The sequence below is a fragment of the Salvelinus fontinalis genome, chromosome 21 (assembly GCF_029448725.1).
Source record: "Salvelinus fontinalis isolate EN_2023a chromosome 21, ASM2944872v1, whole genome shotgun sequence".
Taxonomy (NCBI): Eukaryota; Metazoa; Chordata; class Actinopteri; order Salmoniformes; family Salmonidae; genus Salvelinus; species Salvelinus fontinalis.
Window position 1 is genome coordinate 13104885 of NC_074685.1, and position 20854 is coordinate 13125738.

The 20854-nt window shown below is 43.7% G+C and overlaps 1 protein-coding gene across 4 annotated transcripts in view; it reads left to right on the forward strand.

Annotated features, from left to right (window-relative positions):
- setx (senataxin) overlaps positions 1-20854 on the forward strand; it is a 47680-nt gene that overhangs the window by 22971 nt on the left and 3855 nt on the right. For 3 of the 4 annotated variants that reach the window (XM_055873952.1, XM_055873953.1, XM_055873951.1), the window contains exons 10-21: positions 61-169; positions 310-483; positions 4746-4969; positions 5183-5335; positions 5560-5707; positions 5885-5986; positions 6083-6195; positions 6520-6591; positions 8333-8482; positions 10822-10929; positions 13496-13680; positions 20566-20658. In XM_055873952.1, the coding sequence (XP_055729927.1) occupies positions 61-169; positions 310-483; positions 4746-4969; positions 5183-5335; positions 5560-5707; positions 5885-5986; positions 6083-6195; positions 6520-6591; positions 8333-8482; positions 10822-10929; positions 13496-13680; positions 20566-20658 (1631 nt within the window). The remainder of the gene's footprint in view (positions 1-60; positions 170-309; positions 484-4745; positions 4970-5182; positions 5336-5559; positions 5708-5884; positions 5987-6082; positions 6196-6519; positions 6592-8332; positions 8483-10821; positions 10930-13495; positions 13681-20565; positions 20659-20854) is intronic. The other variant, XM_055873954.1, reaches the window with a different exon arrangement.

Sequence of the window (20854 nt, forward strand, 5' to 3'; positions counted from 1 at the left end):
TAATGGCAATCTCTTGGAGTTGATATTTTCTATTAAGGTCAAATTCTCTTCTCATCAAAGCTTGCAGGTGAATGGCTAAAGAACAAGGAATCAGGAAAGGTGATAACTCAGAATTTAAAAGTTGTTGCACACGAGTACAGCCACAGTGTTTGGAATGTCAGTTTAACAGGTAAGCTTAAGTAACCAATTTTTTTATATTGTTTATGCTAACAATGCTTGCAGCTTGCACTAGAATCTACATACTGTAAACAGTTGTTAATTGTGACATTGTACCAAAGCTGAGCCACATAACGAACCTATTTTTTTCAGCGAGCATTACTGCCAGTGATGACTCCCGTCAGATGTACCCTAGGGAGGAGGACCTGGTCATTCTGTGGCTGCCCCAGAATACAGGTGCTTACCCATGGCATGAGCAAGGCTTCTTGGATCCCCAAGAACAATTTGGCTATGTGCAGAGATCCAATGTCTGCAACGGAGGCGTGGGTGAGTACATTTGTGTGTAAGAGGCCAGGAAGTGATAGGCTTACTGAGGGAAGGGGATTGTAATTGCTATGGAAAGACAAAATGTAAATCAACATAAATTCTTAAATTGATAGTATGAGATTCTGGCAATTCATTTATCCTTAACTTCTGCTGTATGCGATTTTATAACTTAAAAAAAAAATGGTTCAAGGACATCTGGTGTATAAGAAGCAATTATTGGTGCCATGATTGTCCATTCGGGAAGTATTATTTTTATGGTTTTGATGTCTTCGCTATTAGTCTGCAATGTAGACAATAGTAAAAGTAAAGAAACCCTTGAATGAGTAGGTGTCAACTTTTGACTAGTACTGTATATACCCACAGGGCATTTGGAAAGTATTCAGACCCCTTCACTTTCTCCACGTGTTCTTACATTACAGCCTTATTCTAAAATGTATGAATTAGTGTTTTCCCCCTCAATTCTCACACACTACCCCATAATGACAAAGTAAAAACAGGTTTTTAGAAATGTTTGCAGAAGTATTAAAATTAAGCAACTGAAATACCCTCGACTCAGTACTTTGTTGAAGCACCTTTGGCAGCAATTACAGCCTTGTCTTCTTGGTTATGACGCTACAAGCTTGGCACATCTGTGTTTGGGAAGTTTCTCCCATTCTTCTCCGCAGATCATTTCAAGCTATGTCAGGTTGGATGGGTAGCGTCACTGCACAGTTATGTTCAGGTCTCCCCAGAGATGTTCGATAGGGTTCAAGTCTGGGCTCTGGCTGGGCCACTCAAGGACATTCAGAGACAACTTGAAGCTACTTGTGTGTTGTCTTGGCTGTGTTCTTAGGGTCATTTTCCTGTTGGATGGTAAGCCTTCGCCCCAGTCTGAGGTCCTGAGCACTCTAGCGCAGGTTTTCATCAAGGGTCTCGCTGTACTTTGATCCGTTCATCTTGCCCTCGATCCTGACTCGTCTCCCAGTCCCTGATGCTGAAAAACATTCCCACAGCACCATGCTTCACCATAGGGATGGTATTGGCCAGGTGATGAGCGGTGCCTGGTTTCCTCCAGACGTGGCGCTTGCATTCAGAGTTCAATCTTGGTTTCATCAGACCAGAGAATCTTGTTTCTCATGGTCAGAGTCCTTTAGGGGCCTTTTGGTAAACACCAAGCGGGCTATCGTGCCATTTACTGAGTGTCTTCTGTCTGGCCACTCTACCATATAGGCCTGATTGGAGGTGGGCTGCTGAGATGGTTGTCCTCCTGGAAGGTTCTCTCATCTCCACAGACGAGCTCTGTCAGTGACCATCAGGTTATTGGTCACCTCCCTGACCAAGGCCCTTGTCCTCCGATTGCTCAGTTTTGCCAGGTGGCTAGCTCTAGGAAGAGCTCCGGCGCATCCTGTTGATCATCTTTGATGTTTCTACAACTTTTTTAAATTTTTTTATCCCATTTTCTCCCCAATTTTTCGTGGTATCCAATCGCTAGTAATTACTATCTTGTCTCATCGCTACAACTCCCGTACGGGCTCGGGAGAGACGAAGGTCGAAAGCCACGCGTCCTCCGAAGCACAACCCAACCAAGCCGCACTGCTTCTTAACACAGCCCGCCTCCAACCCGGAAGCCAGCCGCACCAATGTCTCGGAGGAAACACCGTGCACCTGGCCCCCTTGGTTAGCGCGCACTGCGCCCGGCCCGCCACAGGAGTCGCTTGAGCGCGATGAGACAAGGATATCCCTACCGGCCAAACCCTCCCTAACCCGGACGACGGTAGCCCAATTGTGCCCCACGGACCTCCCCGGTCGCGGCCGGCTGCGACAGAGCCTGGGCGCGAACCCAGAGACTCTGGTGGCGCAGCTAGCACTGCGATGCAGTGCCCTAGACCACTGCGCCACCCGAGAGGCCGATGTTTCTACAACTTGATTGGAATCCACCTGTGGTAAATTAAATTGATAGTACATGATTTGGAAAATCACACATCTGTCTGTATAAGGTCCCACAGTTGGCAGTGCATGTCAGAGAAAAAAAACAAGCCATGAGGTCAAAGGAATTATCCGTAGAGCACTGAGACAGGATTGTGTCGAGGCAAACATCTGGGAAAGAGTACCAAAACTTTGCTTCAGCATTGAAGGTCCTCAAGTACACAGTGGCCTCATCATTCTTAAATGGAAGAACCACTAAGACTCTTCCTACAGATAGCCGCCCGGCCAAAATGAGTAATCGGAGGACAATGGCAGGGAGGTGACGAAGAACCCGATGGTCACTCTGACAGAGTTCCTTTGTGGAGATGGTTGTCCTTCTGGAAGATTTTCCGCAGCACTCCACCAATCAGGCCTTTATGGTAGAGTGGCCAGACGGAAGCCACTCCTCAGTAAATGGCACATGACAGTCGCTTGGAGTTTGCCAAAAGGCACCGAAAGGACTCCGACCTTGATAAACAAGATTCTCTAGTCTGGAATCAGAATCGAACTCCTTGACCTAAATGACAAGCGTCACGTCTGGAGTAAACCTGGCACCATCCCTACGGTGAAGCATTGTGGCGGCAGCATCATGCTGTGGGGATGTTTTTCAGCTGCAGAGACTGGGAGATTCTTCAGGATCGAGGGAAAGATAAATGGAGGAAAATACAGAGATCCTTGATAACCTGCTCCAGAGCGCTCAGACTTCAGACTGGGGCAAAGGTTCGCCTTCCAGCAGGTCTTGCCTGTGTGCTTAGGGTCATTGTCAACGCAGGAGTGGCTTCGGGACTCAAAAGGCTCAATGTCCTTGAGTGGCCTGGCCCCGGCCCGGACTTCAAATGTATTTATATAGCCCTTCGTACATCAGCTGATATCTCAAAGTGCTGTACAGAAACACAGCCTAAAACCCCAAACAGCAAGCAATGCAGGTGTAGAAGCACGGTGGCTGGGAAAAACTCCCTAGAAAGGCCATAACCTAGGAAGAAACCTAGAGAGGAACCAGGCTATTAGGGGTGGCCAGTCCTCTTCTGGCTGTGCCGGGTGGAGATTGTAACAGAACGTGGCCAAGATGTTCAAATGTTCATAAATGACCAGCATGGTCAAATAATAATAATCACAGTAGTTGTCGAGGGTGCAACAAGTCAGCACCTCAGGAGTAAATGTCAGTTGGCTTTTCATAGCCAATCATTGAGAGTATCTCTACCGCTCCCGCTGTCTCTAGAGAGTTGAAAACAGCAGGTCTGGGACAGGTAGCACATCCGGTGAACAGGTCAGGGTTCCATAGCCGCAGGCAGAACAGTTGAAACTGGAGCAGCAGCATGGCCAGGTGGACTGGGGACAGCAAGGAGTCATCATGCCAGGTAGTCCTGAGGCATGGTCCTAGGGCTCAGGTCCTCCGAGAGAAAGAAAGAGAGAATTAGAGAGCATACTTAAATTCACACAGGACACCGGATAAGACAGGAGAAGTACTCCAGATATAACAAACTGACCCTAGCCCCCCGACACATAAACTACTGCAGCATAAATACTGGAGGCTGAGACAGGAAGGGTCAGGAGACACTGTGGCTCCATCCGATGATACCCCCGGACAGGGCCAAACAGGAAGAATACTTGAACCCGAGAGAACTGAAAATACAGTTGAAGTCGGACGTTTACATATGCTTAGTTTGGATTCATTAAGACTTGTTTTTCAACCACTCCACAAATTTCTTGTTAACCTTTCTGGAATATGTGAGACGGTAGCGTCCCACCTGGCCAACATCCGGTGAAAATGCAGAGCGCCAAATTCAAAAAAAAAAATCTATAAAAATTCAACTTTCATGAAATCACACATTCAATATACCAAATTATAGCTACACTTGTTGTTAATCCAGCCAACGTGTCATATTTCAAAAATGCTTTACGGCGAAAGCAAACAATGCTATTGTCTGAGCATAGCACCCCAGCTAACAATCACAGACCATTATATTTCAACCCTCCCGGCGCAACACAAAACACAGAAATAAAAATATAATTCATGCTTTACCTTGACAAGCTTCTTCTGTTGGCACTCCAATATGTCTCATAAACATCACAAATGGTCCTTTTGTTCGATTAATTCCGTCAATATATATCCAAAATGGCCATTTATTTGGCGCGTTTGATCCAGAAAAGCACAGGTTCCAACTTGTACAACGTGACTACAAAATATCTCAAAAGTTACCTGTAGGCTTTGTCCAAACATTTCCAACTACTTTTGTAATACAACTTTAGGTATTTTTTTAATTTTTAATTTTTATTATTATTTAAAAAAAAAAAATATTTTCTTTGCTGCCCTTCAGGCCAGTGCCCAACTCTGAACCTGATGATAAAGACCCTGGGGAATGTGACGTTGGCGAACAAGCAGGCAGTGCGCTGTGATGTGGTGGGCTCCCTGGTCAGCACCTTGAGGGAGTTCAGGGCAATCTGTCTGCTCAATGGCAGCTCTATGCTCAAGCCCCTCCTGGCCCCACATGTCTCCTACTTCCAACCTGGCCCGGAGGTCATCCCCAGCCTCAACCTGCCTGTAAGAAACCTTTTGAGTAGAGAGTGTTTGGGGTTTTAAAAGGAAAGTTATTCCTTTGTGGAACTATTGGATAACCAAGTACTGAGGATTTGTGACTTTACTTTTAAGTCTGACATAACTAATCGTTTTGTTTAATTTGAGGTGGCCCTTACATGTGTAAAAATGGCCTTGTATACATGTAAACAGTATGTCTGTATGATGTGTTTGGCCCAGGATTACAACCTAGACCAGGTGAGGGCGGTGAGAACCGGTTTGTCCGTCATCAGGAACCAGCAACACACCCCAAAAATCTGCTTGATACACGGACCCCCAGGAACGGGAAAGAGCAAAACCATCGTGGGCCTGCTGCAAAAGCTGTTCTCTGAGGTACGCTGTTTGCTTTGTTTCTGGACAGTGTGTTTTGTTGTTCAACCCTGGGCTAAGGTCATTAGACACAAGGAGACATTTTCAAGAACAAATTAACTTTTCTTTTGCTCTAGTGTTTTTTTTAGTGTTTCTTTCCTATTGCACAACCTTGGCTTAAAGGCATTGTGAAATTCTAACTTTCATATAATTCCCAGTGTTCCCCTCATTCTCATAACCATCTCCAGGGAGTACAGAGCATGGCTCCTCCAGGGAGCAGGCAATCTGAACACCGTCGCATGAGGGTCCTCCTGTGTGCCCCGTCCAACGCAGCCATCGACAACCTGATGAAGAAGATTATCCCAGTCTTCAAGGAGAAGTGCAAGAACATCCAGGGTACGCTACCTCAACTATGGAAATCCTCAAAAATTGGTGAACTGAATAGATGAATGAAATATGCCTATTTGGAAAAATTAAATGGGTAAAAAGTTTGAACGGCAATTGAACCACAAATCATTGTTTCACTGAACTGATATGGTGAAGTTGACATTGTCCTGGATGGCTTTCTTAAAGGTAACTGTGGGGACATCAATCTGGTGAGGCTTGGGAACGAAAGGACCATCTCCAAGAATTTAAAACCTTTTAGCCTGGACAGTCAGGTGAAAAACAAAACACGTGAGTCTGGAGAGCGTGCGCGGGCACAAGTATGCATGCACCTTCCTCAAATCACCTCAATACAAAAACACGTGTTTTGTCCCTTTTCACCTGCAGAAAAGGCCCTAATGTCACAGGACCCAGACATCCACCGGCGCAGAGCGCAGCTGGACGAGAGCATAGACAAGATCTCCAAGATGTTGCCAAAACTGCAAAAGAAAGAGGAAATGGTACATGCATGCTTCCCCCAGCAGAGGCTACCAGAAGGCTGGCCACACCTACAGTTACCCAAATCTCCTGTTCTACGCTGTGGGCTCTTACTTTAATTATGGGCCTCTGTTCAGACGCGCTTACAGTCGACATGGGTTCGAATCCAACCCACTGCCCTTTCACTCACCCTCTTTCAATCTCCCCTATCTTTTCAACACTATCTCTTCAATTAGAAATGGCAAAAGGAGTGGGATTGCCCCACTCCTTAATACCTTGCATGTTTTTACATTTTTCTGCTTTTCACGATTTCTCTCTTCCTGCGTCTTCCATTGGCTGGTGTGTAGTACCATGAGCTGGCAATGCAGAAGTCCAGACTGCTCCAAGAGAGACAGAAACTCAGCTCCCAACTCAAACAAGTAAGGCCCTCAATCACATGACCATTATAAACACTACATGTCAAAATATTTAGAACACCTACTCATTCAAGGGTTTTTCTTGGTTTACGATTCTCTACATTGTAGAATAATAGTGAAGATATCAACACTATGAAATAACACATATGGAATCATGTAGTAACCAAAAAAGTGTTAAATCAAAATATATTTGAGTTTCTTCAAATAGCCACCCTTTGCCTAGATGACAGCTTTGCACACTCTTGGCTTTCTCAACCAGATTCATGAGGTAGTCACCTGAAATGCATTTCAGTTAACAGGTGTGCCTTGTCAAAGGTTTTTGGAATTTCTTTCTTTCTTAATGCGTTTGAGCCAATCAGTTGTGTTGTGACAAGGTGGGGGGGTATTCAAAAGATAGTCCAATTTGGTAAAAGACCAAGTGCTTATTTGAGATGTTCCTTCCATAATATGGAAAGTTGAATGACAGTCCTTTAAGACATGGAGGTCAATCAATGTGGAAAATTTCAAGAACTTTGAAAGTTTCATGAAGTGAAGTTGCAGAAACCATCAAGCGCTATGATGAAACTGGATCTCATGAAGACCGCCTCAGAAATGGAAGACCCAGAGTTCCTCTGCTGCAGAGGATAAGTTCATTAAAGTTCCCAGCCTTAGAAATTGCAGGTTAAATAAATGCTTCAGAGTTCAAGTAACAGACACATATCAACTGTTCAGAGGAGACTGCGTGAATCAGGCCTAAATGGTCAAATTGATGCAAAGGAACCTCTACTGAAGGACACCAATAAGAAGAGTCTTGCTCGGGCCAAGAAATGCGTGCCGTGGACATTAGACCGGTGGGAATTTGTCCTTTTGGTCTAGAGTACAAATTGGAGATTATTGGTTCCAACCTCCGTGTCTTTGTGAGATGCGGTGCGGGTGAATTGATGGTCTCCGCATGTGTATTTCCCACCGTAAAGCATGGAGGAGGTGTGGGTGTGCTTTGCTGGTGACACTGTCTGTGATTTGATTTAGAATTCAAGGCACACTTAACCAGCATGGCTACCACAGCATTCTGAAGCAATACGCCATCCCATCTGGTTTGCGCCTAGTGGGGCTATCGTTTTGGTTTTCAACAGGACAATGACCCAACACACCTCCAGGCTGTGTAAGGGCTATTTTACCAAGGAGAGTGTAGTGTTGCCTCAGATGACCTGGCCTCCACAATCCCCAGACCTCAACAAAATTGACATGGTTTGGGCTGAGTCGGTCCGCAGAGTGAAGGAAAAGCAGCCAAGTGCTCAGCATATGTGGGAACTCCTTCAAGACTGTTGGAATAGCATTCCAGGTGAAACTGGTTGAAAGAATGCCAAGAGTATGTAAAGCTGTCATCAAGGCAAAGGGTGGCTACTTTGAAGATTAATCTAAAAATATATATTTAAAAAAAAAAAGTTCCATGTGTGTTATTTCATAGTTTTGATGTCTATTATTCTACAATGTATAAAATAAAGAAAAACCCTTGAATGAGTTGGTGTTCTAAATATTATGACCGGTAGTGTACAGAGATGATGACCTTATCAACTTTGTCATGTGTATAAGGGCTCATTAGATGAGTTATTAAGGACGGATTAAAGAAAGGAGAAACACAGCTTTGATGGGAAAGACTTCTAATTTGAAATGCTTCTTTCTCTCTCATAACCCTCATGCTTTCTCTTCCCTCTTTCTGTCGAACTCGTTCTCTACATTTTTCTCTTCTTCCTCCCACTATCAGTCTCGCAGTAAGACGCAGGAAACCCAGGCCCAGGTACTGCAGGATGCCCATGTGGTCTGCTGCACCTTGAGCACCAGCGGCAGCACCATCCTGGAGTCGGCGTTCCGGCGCCTGGGACACAAGCCCTTTATCTGCATCATCGTGGACGAGGTCAGATTTTGGAGCTCCTATACTTTGGCTGCATTTCAATAGTTGTTCCATCTACCAAAGTGGTCCTGGAGAATCACGGTGTGCAAGCGCACTAGGCTGCTGCGACACCCATAACTCACGTTGGTGCCACAAATGAGAAGCAGAAAATATTTTGTGCTGTTTTTGGACATTGATTAGCGATTATCAAGGACTTACACACAGAGAGACCAAAATATGTGTGGAGGCTACAAAAGAACTTCATAGGCTAATTATCTGATTATGGGGTTTGAATAACACGAGGTACAAAATCATTGCTAGCTCTTAAAGGGGCAGTAGCCTTTGGTAGTACAATTTTCAATATCAGCATAATTTAATCTGTAGTTATTCTTTTATAATGTTACCAATAATAATTTACATGTAAATGTTCTTGATTATAATCGTTATATCTTTTAACTAAATGCTGTCATTTAGCTTCCAAAATGTAAGTAGGTACAGAGCATTCAGAAATTATTCAGAGCCCTTGACTTTTTCCACATTTTGTTACGTTTTCATTTCAGCCTTATTCTAAAATGAATGAAATAAGAATGTTCCTCAATCTACACACAATATCCCATAATGACAAAGCGAGAACAGGTTTGTAAGAAATATTTGCAAATGTATTAAAAATAATAATAATCCCATATTTACGTAAGTATTCAGACGCTTTATTATGAGACTTGAAATTGAGCTTAGGTGCATCCTGTTTCAATTGATCATCCTTGATGTTTCTACAACTTGGAGTCCACTTGTGGTTAATTCTATTGATTGGACATGATTTGGAAAGGCAAACAACTGTCTATCAAATGTATTTATATAGCCCTTCTTATATCAGATGATATCTCAAAGTGCTGTACAGAAACCCAGCCTAAAACCCCAAACAGCAAGCAATGCAGGTGTAGAAGCACGGTGGCTGGGAAAAACTCCCTAGAAAGGCCAAAACCAGGAAGAAACCTAGAGAGGAACCAGGCTATGAGGGGTGGCCAGTCCTCTTCTGGCTGTGCCGGGTAGAGATTGTAACAGAACATGGCCAAGATGTTCAAATGTTCTTAAATGACCAGCATGGTCAAATAATAATAATCACAGTAGTTGTCGAGGGTGCAACAAGTCAGCACCTCAGGAGTAAATGTCAGTTGGCTTTTCATAGCCAATCATTGATAGTATCTCTACCGCTCCCGCTGTCTCTAGAGAGTTGAAAACAGCAGGTCTGGGACAGGTAGCACATCCGGTGAACAGGTCAGGGTTCCTTAGCCGCAGGCTGAACAGTTGAAACTGGAGCAGCAGCACGACCAGGTGGCCTGGGGACTGCAAGGAGTCGTCATGAGGTATGGATTATGTTGATGCACAGATCTGGGCAAGGGTACCAAAAAATTTCTGCAGCATTGAAGGTCCCCAAGAACACAATGGCCTCCCTCATTCTTAGCTGGAAGCAGTTTGGAACCACCAAGACTCTTCCTAGAGCTGGCCGCAGTCGGGGGAGAAGGGCCTTAGTCAGGGAGGTGACCAAGAACCCGAATCTCAGACCATGAGAAACATTTTCTGGTCTGAAGAAGCCAAGATTGTGGTCTTTGGCCTGAATGCCAAGTGTCACGCCTGGAGGAAACATCATGCTGTGGGGATGTTTTTTGGTGTCAGGGACTGGGAGACTAGTCAGGACCGAGGGAAAGATGAACAGAGAAAAGTACAGATCCTTGATTAAAAACCTGATCCAGAGCGCTCAGGACCTCAGACTGGGGCAAAGGTTCACCTTCCAACAGGACAACGACCCTAAGCACACAGCCAAGACAACGCAGGAGTGGCTTCGGGACAAGTCTCTGAATGTCTTTGAGCGGCCCAGCCAGATCCCGGACTTGAACCCCATCCAATATCTCAGGAGGGGCCATGAAAATGGCTGTGCAGACCCTTCACATGCAACCTGACAGCTTGAGAGGATCTGCGGAGAAGAATGGGAGAAACTCTCCAAATACAGGTGTGCCAAGCTTGTAGCGTCATACCCAAGAATACTACGCTGTATTTGCTGCCAAAGGTGCTTTAACAAAGTACTGAGTAAAGGGTCTGAATACTTATGTAAATGTAATATTTCAGTTTAATACGTTTGCAAAAAATCTACCTGTTTTTGCTTTGTCATTGTTGTGTGTAGATTGAGGCGGGGAAAAACACTTCCAATCAATTTTAGATTTAAGGTTGTAATGTAACAATGTGGAAAAAGTCAAGGGGTCTGAATATTTTTCGAATGCACTTTGTGAAAACACCTTCACACTGCCTCAGTATGAATGTGAGAAACCAAGAGCATTTTTCCCCCAACACATTTCTGTGTGGTGCAGGCAGGGCAGGCCACCGAGACGGAGACTCTCATCCCTATGCTATACCAGTGCAACGCCCTCATCCTGGTGGGAGACCCCCATCAGCTGCCCCCCACGGTTATCTCCCAGGTACTGCAGCTCACTGTCACTACCTGAAAATACACCTGCAAGAGATTTCAATTTAACTTGGCAAATCAGTTTAGAACAAATTCTTATTTAGAATGACGGCCTACTGGGTAACAGTGGGTTAACTGCCTTGTTCCGGGGCAGAAGGACAGATTTTTACCTTGTCAGTGGTTACTGGCCCAACGCTCTGACCACTAGGCTACCTGCCGCCCCTATTCTTACTCATGTGAGTCTTTCAACACTTCTCAGGTCAATGATTCTGACTGATGATGAAACAGTAACTGTGTATTTTCATTGTGTTCCCCTGGCTGTTTGTTTCTCCCCATATATAGATATACTAGTCAAAGGTTTGGACAACTACTCATTCAAGGGTTTTTCTTTATTTTTACTATTTTCTACATCGTCGAAAAATAGTGTAGACATCAAAACTATGAAACAACACATATGGAATCATATAGTAACCAAAAAAGTGTTAAACAAATCAACATATATTTTATATTTGCGGTTCTTCAATGTAACCACCCTTTTCCTTGACAGCTTTGCTTTCTCTCAGCTAGCTTTACGAGTTAGTCACCTGGAATGCTTTCCCAACATTCTTGAAGGACTTCCTACAGACTGAGCACCTGTTGGCTGCTTTACCTTCATTCTGCGGTCCAACTCAACCCAAACCATCTGAATTGGATTGAGGCCAGGTCATCTGATGCAACACTCCATCACTCTCCTTCTTGGTCAAATAGTGATTTTCTTTGCAGCAATTTGACCATGAAGGCCTGACTCACAAAGTCTCCTCTGAACAGTTGATGATTGTTACTTGAACTCTGAAGCATTTATTTGGTCTGCAATTTCTGAGGCTGGTAACTTTAATGAACTCATCCTCTGCAGTAGAAGTAACTCTGGGTCTTCCTTTCCTGTGGCGGTCCTCATGAGAGCCAGTTTCATCATAGTGCTTGATGGTTTTTGCAAGTGCGCTTAAACTTGCAATGTTTTGGAAATTGTCCTCGGTGACTGACCCTCATGTCTTTAAAGTGATGATGGAATGTCATTTCTCTTTCCTTATTTGAGCTGTTCTTACCATAATACGGTCTGGGTATTTTACCAAATAGGGATATCTTCTGTATACCACCCCTACAACACAACTGATTGGCTCAAACGCATTAAGAAGGAATGAAATTCCACAAATTAACTTTTAACAAGGCACACCTGTTAATTGAAATGCATTCCAGGTGACTACCTCATGAATCTGGTTGAGAGAAGACCAAGAGTGTGCTAAGCTGTCATCAAGGCAAAGGGTGGTTGATTTTGAAGAATCTCAAATATATTTTGATTGAACACTTTTGGTTACTGCACGATTCCGTATGTGTTATTTCGTAGTTTTGATGTCTTCACTATTTTTCTACAATGTAGAAAATAGTAAAAAATAAAGAAACCCTCCAATGAGTATGTGTCCAAACTTTTGACTGGTACTGTACATTAACCTCTCTAGGCTAGATGGGACGCTACCGTCCCACCTGACCAACATCCTGTGAAATGGCAGAGCTCCAAATTCAAATGAAATTACTAAAAATATTAAACTTTCATGAATTCACACATGCAATACACCAAATTATAGCTACACTTGTTGTTAATCCAGCCAATGTGTCAGATTTCAAAAAGGCTTTACGGAGAAAGCAAACCATGCTATTTTCTGAGGACAGCACCCCATCAAACAAACACAGACAATCATATTTCATCCCGCCAGGCGCGACACGAAACTCAGAAATAAAGATATAATTCATGCCTTAACTTTGACGAGCTTCTTCTGTTGGCACTCCAATATGTCCCATAAACATCACAAATGGTCCTTTTGTTCGATTAATTCCGTCGTTATGTATCCAAAATGTCCATTTATTTGGCGCGTTTGATCCAGAAACACACCGGTTCCAAATCGCGCAACATGACTACAAAATATCTCATAAGTTACCTGTAATCTTTGTCCAAACATTTCAACTTTCCTAATACAACTTTAGGTATTTTTTAATGTAAATAATCAATCAAATTTAAGATGGGATAAACGGCGTTCAAACGGCGTTAAACGGCGTGCTTCTCAGGTCGTGCGCCTCTATCAAACAATACACTTCCCTCGAGCCTCGTTCTTAACAGGGCTACTTCATTTCTCAAAGGAAAAAAATCTACCAATTTCTGAAGACTGTTGGCATCCAGTGGAAGCGATAGGAACGGCAAGCAACTGCCTTAGAAATCTAGAATCCCAATGAAAACCCATTGAAAAGAGTGACCCCCTTTTTTTTCTGGATGGTTTGTCCTTGGGCTATCGCCAAATAAGTTCTGTTATACTCAGACATCATTCAAACAGACATCATTCAAACAGTTTTAGAACCTTTGGAGTGTTTTCTATCCAAATCTACTAATAATATGCATATCCTAGCTTCTGGGCCTGAGTAGCAGGCAGTTTACTTTGGGCACGCTTTTCATCTGGACGTGAAAATACTGCCCCCTATCCCAAAGACGTTAAAAGCATTAGTGTTCGGTAGATTAAGTGTTCCATTTAAATGTATGATTTTTCTTCTGTCAGAAAGCGAAGGAGTTGAAGTACGGCCAGTCCCTGATGGCTCGGCTGGTGAGGAACCTAGATGACTACTGTAAGGAGAACAAGAAGCCCAGCCCTGTGGTCTTCCTTAGCTGCCAGTACCGCATGCACCCCGAAATCTGCGAGTTCCCCTCCAAGCACATCTACCGCAAGGCCCTTAAAACTGACAGGTACGTTCCCTCCCTGCCCACGCCTTTAAAACACACAGACTTGATTCAGTAGGAATTAATGGTCTAGTTATTGTTTTCATGTTCCTAAAGCTGGAGAGATTGTGAGCAAATATTTAATTACAACGTAATGCACCTGTCATTAATCACAATTTCTTTGAGTGTAGTGGTGTACACAGTGCTGCATTATTAATGGTGACTGTTCCTATTTCTGAAGTAAATCTCATTTTTTAAATGTTAATGTTATGGAAGTTTCCAGACACTTTTTAAATTGTATTTCTAGTTTTGTCTTGTTTTTGAGAAATTTACCCCAGCCGCAATTCACTTAGTCATTGTGCAGTATCAGGGCATGCAAAATACATTTTTGAAACTGACACTCATTATAGTGATGTAGGTCTTTAATGTTGTACACATATAGTGGCTTGTGAAAGTATTCACCCCCTTTGGCATTTTTCCTATTTTGTTGCCTTACAACCTAGAACTAAATTAGATTTTTAATCATTTGATTTACTCAACATGCCTACCATTTTGAAGATGCAAAATATTTTTTATTGTGGAACAAACAAGAAATAAGGCAAAAAAACGGAACTTGAGCGTGCATAACTAATCACCCCCCCCTAAAGTCAATACTTTGTAGAGCCACCTTTTGCAGCAGTTACAGCTGCAAGTCTCTTGGGGTATGTCTCTATAAGCTTGGCACAGCTAGCCACTGGGATTTTTGTCCGTTCTTCAAGGCAAAACTGCTTCAGCTCCTTCAAGTTGGATGGGTTCCGCTGGTGTACAGCAATCTTTAAGTCATACCACAGATTCTCAATTGGATTGAGGTCTGGGCTTTGACTAGGCCATTACAAGACATTTAAATGTTTCCCCTTAAACCACTCGAGTGTTGCTTTAGCAGTATGCTTAGGGTCATTGTCCTGCTGGAAGGTGAACCTCCGTCCCAGTCTCGAATCTCTGGAAGACTGAAACAGGTTTCCCTCTAGAATTTCCCTGTATTTAGCGCCATCCATCATTCCTTCAATTCTGACCAGTTTCCCAGTCCCTACCGATGGAAAACATCCCCACAGCGTGATGCTGCCACCACCGTGCTTCACTGGGGATGCTGTTCTTGGTTGATGAGAGGTGTTGGGTTTGCGCCAGACATAGCGTTTTCCTTGATGGCCAAAAAGCTCAATTCTAGTCTCATCTGACCAGAGTACATTCTTCCATATGTTTGGGGAGTCTCCCACATTCCTTTTGGAGAACACCAAATGTGTTTGCTTATTTTTTTCTGGCCACTCTTCCGTAAAGCTCAGCTCTGTGGAGTGTACGGCTTAAAGTGGTCCTGTGGACAGATCCTCCGATCTCCGCTGTGGCACTTCGCAGCTCCTTCAGGGTTATCTTTGGTCTCTTTGTTGCCTCTGATTCATGCCATCCTTCCCTGGTCTGAGTTTTGGTGGGTGGTCCTCTCTTGGCAGGTTTGTTGTGGTGGTGCCAAATTCTGTCCATTTTTTAATAATGGATTTAATGGTGCGCCGTAGGATGTTAAGTTTCTGAATATTTTTTTTAGAACCTGACTTGTACTTGTCCACAACTTTGTCCCTGACCTGTTTGGAGAGTTCCTTGGTCTTCATAGTGCCGCTTGCAGACATTGGGGCCTTTCAGAACAGGTGTGTGTGTATATATAGTGAGATCATGTGACAGATCATGTGACACTTAGATTGCACACAGGTGGACTTTATTTAACTAATTTATGTGACTTCTGAAGGTAATTAGTTGCGACAGATCTTATTAGGGGCTTCATAGCAAAAGTGGTGAATACATATGCATCACCACTTTTCAGTTGACGTTAACCTGTTTATCCACTTGTCCTTCAGACAAGGTGACTGAATGTTGTTTGATGCAAGAAACCACTTAACAAAATAAATGCATTATTATTCCAATAGTCTTATTACAGAGCATCAGACAAATTATGCTACCCTCTGCCTATTGGCTACTTGGCTTATTCAAGCCTGTCTCAAAATACAACACTGCCCCTTCAAGACAAAAATGTTCTATACCTGACTTGCTTTTGGAGGAAGCAATCACTCCCCTATTGCTGCCTACAAATGATCTATAATTGAGATAGTAACTCACTAACTAGCAGGGAATATTAACAAAATGTGCACACATGGCTACATGCAGCTCTGGCTTTGATCTCAAAACAAGTGCATCTACTCACGACTGCTCATGCTGTAAACACCGTCCAGTTCAAAGTAAATGCCACAGATCCATATATGACATATGACAATGGTCTTTTTGCATATTGGCCTATCGCAGCTCGGATTTGGTTATGCCGCTCAGGTCTGTGAGTACCGGCTGAGTTAGACTAGAATTGCAATACAATCCTACTCTGAATTCTGCCTACAAGATCTCTTGCATAGTTATTTTTTGTTTCAGTATGTTGCTTTGAAAGTGGCTAATATTATATACATACCCCAACCAGAAGCCATGGATTAGAGGCAACATCCGCACTGAGCTAAATGGTGGAGCTGCCGCTTTCAAGGAGCAGGACTCTAACTCGGAAGCTTATAAGAAATCCCGCTATGCCCTCCTCCGAACCATCAAACAGACAAAGCGTCAATACAGGACTAAGATCAAATCGTACTACACCTTCTCCAACGCTCGTCGGATGTGGCAGGGCTTGCAAACTATTATACTACAAAGGGAAGCACAGCTGTGAGCTGCCCAGTGACCCGAGCCTACCAGACGAGCTAAATAACTTCTATGCTCGCTTCGAGGCAAGAAACACTGAAACATGCATGAGAGCTTGAGCTGTTCCGCACGACTGTCTGATCACACTCTCCGCAGCCGATGTGATTAAGACCTTTTAAACAGGTCAACATTCACAAGGCCGCAGGGCCAGACAGATTACCAGGACGTATACTCCTAGAATGCTCTGACCAACTGGCAAGTGTCTTCACTGATATTTTCAACCTCTCCCTGTCCGAGTCTGTAATACCAACATGTATCAAGCAGACCACCATAGTTCCTGTGCCCAAGAACACCAAGGTAACCTGCCTAAATGACTACTGACCTGTAACACTCACGTCTGTAGCCATGAAGTGCTTTGAAAGGCTGGTCATGGCTCACAACACCATTATCCCAGAAACCCTAGACCCACTCCAATTTGCATACCGCCCCAACAGATCCACAGATGATGCAATCTCTATTTCACTCCTCATTGCCCTTTCCCACCTGGGCAAAAGGAACACCTACGTGAGAGTGCTGTTCATTGACTTCAGCTCAGCGTTCAACACCATAGTGCCCTCAAAGCTCATCAACAAGCTCAGGACCCTGGGACTAAACACCTCCCTCTGCAACTGGATCCTGGACTTCTTGACGGGCCGCCCCCAGGTGGTAAGGGTAGGTAACAATACATCCGCCACGCTGATCCTCAACACGGGGGCCCCTCAGGGATGTGTGCTCAGCCCCCTCCTGTACTCCCTGTTCACTCATGACTGCACGGCCAGGGCATGACTCCAACACCATCATCAAGTTTGCCGATGACACAACAGTGGTGAAACAGCCTATAGGGAGGAGGTCAGAGACCTGACCGTGTGGCGCAAGGACAACAACCTCTCCCTTAATGTGATCAAGACAGGAGATGATTGTGGACTACAGGAAAGGACGACCGAGCACGCCCCCATTCTCATCAACAGGACTGTAGTGGATCAGGTTGAAGGCTTCAAGTTCCTTGGCGTCCACGTCACCAACAAACTATCATGGTCCAAACACACCAAGACACAGTTGTGAACAGGGTATGACAAAACCTATTCCCCCTCAGGAGACTGAAAAGATTCAGCATGGGTCCTCAGATCCTCAAAAGCTTCAACAGCTGCACCATCAAAAGCATCCTGACGGGTTGCATTGCCGCCTGGTATGGCAGCTGCTCGACCTCCAACCGCAAGGCACTACGTAGGGTGGTGCGAATGGCGTAGTACATCACAGGGGCCAAGCTTCCTGCCGTCCAGGACTTCTATAAAAATTGTCAGACTCCAGCCACCCTAGTCATAGACAGTTTTTTTTTTTCTCTGCTACCGCACGGCAAGCAGTAACGAAGTGCCAAGTCCGAGGCTTCTGAGCAGCTTCTACTCCCAAGCCATAAGACTCCTGAACATCTAATCAAATGGCTACCCAGACTATTTGCATTTCCCCTTTTTATGCTGCTGCTACTGTCTGTTATCGATGCATAGTCAGTTTAATAACTACCTACATGTACACTACCGTTCTAAAGTTGGGGTCACTTAGAAATGTCCTTGTTTTTGAATGAAAAGCACATTGTCAATTTAAATTAACATAAAATAGGCCAGCATCCCGGAGTCGCCTTTTCACTGTTGACGTTGAGACTGGTGTTTTGCGGGTACTATTAATAAAGCTGCCAGTTGAGGACTTGAGGTGTCTGTTTCTCAAACTAGAGACAATGTACTTGTCCTCTTGCTCAGTTGTGGACCGGGGTCTCCCACTCTTTCTGTTCTGGTTCAATCCAGTTTGCGCTTTTCTGTGAAGGGAGTAGTACACAGTGTTGTACGAGATCTTCAGTTTATTGGCAATTTTTCACATGGAATAGCTTTCATTTCTCAGAACAAGACTGGACTGACGAGTTTCAGAAGAAAGTTCTTTGTTTCTGGCCATTTTGAGCCTGTAATCGATGCTCCAGATATTCAACTAGTCTAAGGCCAGTTTTATTGCTTCTTTAAAATCAGCACAGCAGTTTTCAGCTGTGCTAACATAATTGCAAAAGGGTTTTCTAACGTTCAATTAGCCTTTTTAAAATGATCAACATGGATTAGCTAACACAACGTGCCATTTAGAACACAGGAGTGATGGTTGCTGATAATGGGCCTCTACGCTTATGTAGATATTCCAATAAAAACCAGCCGTTTTCAGCTACTATAGTCATTTACAACATTAACAATTTTGTGACAAATAATATTTGATTTTGATATTGCGTTGATTCGATCACAATTGCCACAGTATAGGAAAACGTTGATTGTGTTAACAGGGAGAACTCTAGAGTTACGTCGAAGTTCTATCTCGTGCTGCTTTCCGTGGGCTGATATTTCTAATGCGCAGCAGTCCCAGGGAGCTGCGCGGCAGTGTCGAGGCTATTGCACGACTGGGCGCGGCTTAGAGGGTACATTGATTATGTTGCGGAGAAAGTTCAGAATGACCTACAGTAAAAGTCAAAAGTAAGGACACCTAATCATTTCAAGGGCTTTTCTTTATTTGTAATTTTTTTATACATTGTAGAATAATAGTGAAGCCATCAAATCTATGAAATAACACACATGGAATCATATAGTAACCAAAAAGTGTAAAACAAATCCAAATATATTTTACTTAGATTTTTCAAAGTAGACTCTCTTCGCCTTAACAGCTTTGCACACTTGGCATTTTCTCAACCAGCTTCACCTGGAATGCTTTTCCAACAGTATTGAAGGAGTTCCCACATGCTGAGCACTTGTTGGCTGCTTTTCCTTCTGCTGTCCAACTCATCCCAAACCATCTCAATTGGGTTGAGGTAGGTTGATTGTTGAGGCCAGGTCATCGGATGCAGCAATCCAATCAATCAATCAATCAAGTTTATTTTATATAGCCCTTCGTACATCAGCTAATATCTCGAAGTGCTGTACAGAGACCCAGCCTAAAACCCCAAACAGCTAGAATGCAGGTGTAGAAGCAATCCATCGCCTTGGCCAAATATCCCTTACACAGCCTGGAGGCGTGCTGAGTTATTGTCCTGTTGAAAACAAATGATAGTCCCACTTAGTGTCACCAGCAAAGCACCATCACACCTCCATGCTTCACGGTGGCAACCACACATCTGGAGTTCACCTACGCCGCGTCTCGCAAAGACACGGCGGTTGGAACCAAAAATCTCCAATTTGGACTTATTTAGATCAACAGACAATTTTCCACCGGTCTAATGTCCATTGCTCGTGTTTCTTGGCCCAAGCAAGTATCTTCTTATTGGTGTCCTTTAGTAGTGGTTTCTTTGCAGTAATTTGACCATGAATTTGACCGCTACAATTTCTGAGGCTGGTAACTCTAATAAACTCATCCTCGGCAGCAGAGGTAACTCTGGGTCTTCCTTTCCTGTAGCAGTCCTCATGAGAGCTGGTTTCCTCATAGCACTTGATGGTTTTTACGACTGCACTTGAAGAAACTTTTCAAAGTTCTGTATACCACCTCTACCTTGTCACAGCACAATTGATTGGCTCAAACGCAATAAGAAGGAAAGAAATTCTACAAATTCACAAGGCACACCTGTTAATTTTAATGCATTCTAGGTGATTACCTCATGAAGCTGGTTGAGAGAATGCCAAGTGTGCAAAGCTGTCAAGGCAAAGGGTGGCTACTTTGAAGAATCTCAAATATAAAACATTTTGTTTAACTTTTTTTGTTTTGTTACTGCATTCCATATGTGTTAATTCATAGTCTTCACTATTATTCTATATTGTAGAAAAGAGTGAAAAAATGTAAACCACGGAATGAGTAGATGTCAACTTTTGACTGGTACAGTACATTGCTATACTGAGAGCATGTCACTTTCTAAAAGGATGTCTTTGAGCTTTTAATGTCCTGATACTGCACAACAAGAAATGAGGAAGTGAATCGCGGGAATTCTCCTTTTTAAGCGTTTAACATTGCATGTTAAACAACTTATTTATCCTTGATTTAACTAGGCAAGTCAGTTAAGAACAAATTCTTATTTACAATGATGGCCTACTGGGGAACAGTGGGTTAACTGCCTTGTTCGGTGGCAGAACAACACATTTTTACTTTGTCTGTAACCTTTCAGTTACTGGCCCAACGCTTTAACCACTAGGCTATCATTTGTGTGTGTGTGTGTGTTCCTGTCTTCAGTGAAACTGCAGAGAGGAGGGGGAACTTTGGCTGGCCTCTCCAGCCCTACCGTGTGTTTGACGTGACCGACGGTCAGGAGGTCAAGGAGGGAGCGTAAGAAATGTTCTGGATCATGGTCCTATAACTTCTCCTATTTAATTCTACTGTAGGCCTCATGTTAAAGGGATAGTTCAACTTTACATGATTTAGACATTTTGGTTTCTTATCTCCACAACGTTCTAGGGCACGTGTAAAAACCATTCCATGGAGGGCAGAGTGTGTTTGGTTTTTCCTTTCAATTAAGCCCTAG